The 4580-nt window shown below is 39.6% G+C and overlaps 1 protein-coding gene across 3 annotated transcripts in view; it reads left to right on the top strand.

The window, feature by feature from the left end:
• The window catches only part of LOC106881618 (mitofusin-2), a 52515-nt gene that overhangs the window by 11243 nt on the left and 36692 nt on the right, over positions 1–4580 (top strand). For all 3 annotated transcript variants that reach the window (XR_008266864.1, XM_014932083.2, XM_014932082.2), the window contains exons 2-4: positions 2139–2349; positions 3339–3468; positions 4307–4469. Coding sequence is in view for 2 of the 3 variants with exons in the window: in XM_014932083.2 (XP_014787569.1) it covers positions 2160–2349; positions 3339–3468; positions 4307–4469 (483 nt within the window). In the remaining variant the exon portion in view is untranslated. The remainder of the gene's footprint in view (positions 1–2138; positions 2350–3338; positions 3469–4306; positions 4470–4580) is intronic.

Raw genomic sequence — 4580 nt, 5'->3', positions numbered from 1 at the left:
TTTTTTTTTTTTTTTTTTTTGCCAAATAAGCACAGAGTGCATGGTGTGTTTATTTGGCAAAAAAAAAGTGACCATCCTGAAATAGAACAATATTGGTTTCAACACACGATTTCACCTCAGGAATCTTGCAACACAAATTGATCTTTATATTTTTATATAAATAGTAGGCAGTGGCAAGATTTAGCTGCTATTTCTCAATGTACATCTCCCTCTCATCACACCACTTTCGTCTCACTTCATACATCTCTATCCCCCATCCTGGTTGGCAGGGCATCTGTTTGACTTTGACATTTCCCCAAATGTCACATTTCTGTAACAGGACACCTTGCCTCAACAACAACAACAACAACAACTGCTGCAGTAGGTGTCGCAGTCGTAGTGGTGATGGTGACAGAAGTAGTGATCAGTGACTGTAGACCAAGTGTCTCTCTAATTTCTGTATGAAAGGGTGTTAGAAATTATACTTAATGTGTGTGTGTTTGTGCATGTATGTCTACCTATGTGTGTGTATGTGTGCCAAAATTAGAATTACTATTATTATTATTAAAACCAAAAGCTGGTTGAATTGTTAGCACACTGGACGAAATACTTAGCAGCATTTCGGCCATCACATACCTATCAAGTATTGGGGTCAGTGTAATCGGCTCCCTCCCTCCCCTAAAAAATTTCAGGCCTTGTGTCCAAAGTAGAAGAGATTATTATTATTATTATTATTATTATTATTGCTGACTTACGGGGTTTATGTCAGCTGCTGTCACGTGTGGGACAGATCTGTCTATTGGCCAAGTCCATAGTGATGATTACCCTACTGTCCACCTTTAATCAGGCAAGTAATTCAGTTTTCCTTTGCCTGGTGGACGAGGCTGAAAGGTATGAGGACCGATACATCCCTCTTTGGGAGAGGAAGTCTCATCGTTTCACTTGGAAAGGAAATTGAGGATGGAGAGGGAAGTGGTGTCCTCGAGTGAGTTTATTGAAAGTTGCAAAAAATGTCGAGAGTGGCTGGTACCTCTCTAAGCGTAGACCTTTGAGTCAGAGAAAGGGAATTGAGAGGTACACTTGCCCCTAGTGCTCAGGGAGATCTTGAATAGTAAGGTTCCTTGATTATCCGGAGAGGTCATCCTGGATCAGGAGGACTCCATCTTTATCATTCCCCCCTTTTTTTTGTTCACCTCCGTATAATGTGTTTCCCTTCCTTTTCACTGTACTTCATGTACACATACTCTCTTTTTCTTTTTATAATTTATTTTATCATTTCATTATATGTAAATTTCCACACTTTGTCCCCCACCCCCTCATCCTGTTGTCAAATTAATGAAATCGTTATTTCACCAAGGTTAACTTTGCCTTTTATCCTTTCGGGTTGATGAAATGAGTACCAGTTATGCACTGGGGTCGATGGAATCAACTGGGCCCCTCCCCCAAAATGTCAGGTCTTGTGCCTTTAGTAGAAAGGATTATTATTATTATTATTATTAAGGATGTGAGCTGGCAGAATTGTTAGCAAGCTGGGTGAAATGCTTAGCGGTATTTTGTCTCGCTACATTCTGAGTTCAAATTCTGCTAAGGCCGACTTAGCTTTTTCATCCTTTCGGGGTCTATAGATTAAGTACCAGTGAAACACTGGGGTCGATGTAATCAACTAGTCCCCTCCTGCAAAGTTTTACTTTTTAGTAGAAAGGATTATTATTATTAAGACAGCAAGACATTCCGAGTTCAAATGCTGCCAAGGTCAACTTTGCTTTTTATCCTCTCGGGGTCCATAAAATAAATAGCAGCCAAGCACCGAGGTTGATGTAATCGAGTAGCCCCCTCCACCTTCAGCAAGAGGCACCACGCCTTGTGCCTCTTGCTAAAATTATCATTATCATTATTCTCGTCATTTAAGGCAGTGAGCTGACAGAATCGTTAACACTTAATTGACTAGCTTCCGCCCCTAAAACAATTTCTGGCTTTCTGCCTAAAGAGGAAGGGATCATTATTATTATTATTATTATTATTATTAAACTATCAGGATCAACCCTCGCTTCTCAAAATAGTTGGCTTTTGGTCCTATGTTAGAAACAATGGTTGTTTGTATATTTTGTTTTTAAATTTATTGTAATTTATGTTTTTTTGTTTTTGTTGTCTTCCGTCAGGTAAAACCCTGTGAGCTGAACATGTCAGGACGTTTGCTGGGAAGACTGGACATGTTGAACCTAAGTGACAAACACGATTCCCGTAACCTCGGCAACGGACACTCCTCAGCCCCCTCCCCGTTGAAACTTTTTGGCCAAGCCAAGAAACGCATCAATGACATCTTCAGAGAGATTGGGGAGTACATTTATGAATGTGATTCCTTTGTTCAAGGTATTTATCATTTCACGTCTTCATCTACTCCTCTACCCCTGAGTCAGACCTGGTCCAGAGGAGCCCAGAAGGTGTTTCTGCAACCATGTTGTCAGGGACATAATTATTCTACAAAGGTGGACCAAAAGCCAAAGCACAAAATAAGTTCGGATACGCTCTGGAAATGGAAATGTCCAAAGACCTGCTTCAGTTTTTCTAAAATTGAATAAAATAAATAAAATAATGATGAACACGTGGACTGTTTGACCTGAAGAAAATTCCAACTGGGCCCCACCGACAAGGTCATGTGTTGTTTATCTTGATATGAGATCGCTATGTCACCACATATATGGTTGTGATGCCTGTGCATGGTGTATCCTTATCAGATGGGTAGTCACGAGGAATATACTGGGCTTCGTATATTTGTACCCCAGTGTCACTTTGATGACATATGCTGCTCTCTCAATAATAATAATAATAATAATAATAATAGTGTAATAGGAATGAAATGTCAAATGTTATGGTGTGTGACTTTTGGTCCACCCTGTATGTCTCTGCTTTCTTAGCCATCAAATTCTCCAAATTCTTTGCCATCAAATTTGATAGCAAAGAATCCAAACTAGATTGAAAACCTCTATAATGCAGATAAATAAGTACCAAATATGACAATCTCAATGCTAAAAGGCTGGAGAGTGAACTAAATTAAAACCAATCAAATTTTCCTGTTAATTTACATTCCAACCACCAACTTAATAATGACAAATATATTTTCCTGATTATGTCATTATTTTGAAGATTAATTATAATAAAGCTTTGTATTTCAGCAAAAATATGGTATCAAAAGGGTTAAAGGAATCTAAGAATGTATCAAAATTTCTGTGACAGTGATGCTGGTTTACAATCTTCACGTGATGTCAAGACCAGTGCACACACACACACACAAACACACACGTTCCCCCCATTCCCTCTCTATCTCTCTCCCTCTCCTATATGTCGCATATTATTTTCAGAAACCTTGAAAGTTGCTCAAGATCTCGTAACAGATGATTATGCAGAAAGAGTGAAAGGGTTCAAGCAGAAAGTGGATGGAATTGTAGAAGTGTTATCCAGGGATCACATGAAAGTGGTCTTTTTTGGTCGGTAAGTCAGTCTGTTTTGTACGTATATATATATATATATGTGTGTGTGTGTGGCTGTTGTTATTACTGTTTAGCCCTAGGTTTCATTCTGACTGGTGGACAAAATTATGATCAGAAGTGTTCCGAATATTGTCTTTACTTCAGTCATTCTTTCAGTATCTGGGACAAACATCGTCTACCGGTCTCTGTCTTCATCATCATCATCATCATCATCATTGTTTTAATGTCTATTTAAAGGATAAAAATGGAGAAAGGCACTTGTGCTGCTCTTTCTAATGTCAATCACTTTACAGTGTGTGATGCACACACACACACACACACACACACACATGACAGGCTTCTTTCAGTTTCCGTTTATCAAATCTTCTTGCAAGGCTTTGGTCAGTCTGGAGCATTAGTAGTCAGGAGACATTTACCCAAGGTGCCATGCAGTAGGACTGAACCCAAGATCACATGATTGGGAAGCAAGCTTCTCAACCACACAGCCATGCCTGCACCTATCCAATATGTCCTTCTATTACTTAAAATAATGACTGACAATTTGTGGTGGGGGAGCTGCTATTTCTAGGAATCAAAAAACCCTGAAGGAAATCTCCCTTATTGTCTTTCATCCCTGTGTGTTACACTAATTGTAATTAGGGACTTTATATGTTTAGCTCTGCCTCTACCTATCAGGTTACTAAATATGTTTTTTGTTTTTTGGTGTATGGTGGTGAGGGAGTTTAGTCAGTTACTTATCAACCTCATGATATCACTGGTACTTATATAACAAATTATTGTAGTACTTAATGGTGTGTTACTATGTTGTTGCTGATGTTGTTGTGTTTCCTCTATGCCAGGACATCAAACGGTAAAAGTACTGTGATAAATGCTATGTTGAGGGACAAGATACTGCCAAGTGGTATAGGGCACACCACAAACTGTTTCCTCCAGGTCGAAGGGTCTGACTCCAACGAGGCTGTCTTACTCACTGCCGACTCAGACACGCCCAAGAGTATCAATGTAAGTCTATACACTGCCTACCTCTCTTTCTCTCTCTCACTCACTCACTCCTGCTCTCACTCACTCACTCCCACTCTCACTCACTCGCTCCCGCTCTCACTCACTCGCTCC

This window comes from Octopus bimaculoides, chromosome 26 (assembly GCF_001194135.2).
Source record: "Octopus bimaculoides isolate UCB-OBI-ISO-001 chromosome 26, ASM119413v2, whole genome shotgun sequence".
In the NCBI taxonomy this organism is placed as follows: domain Eukaryota; kingdom Metazoa; phylum Mollusca; class Cephalopoda; order Octopoda; family Octopodidae; genus Octopus; species Octopus bimaculoides.
This window is presented reverse-complemented; position numbering and strand designations above follow the sequence as displayed.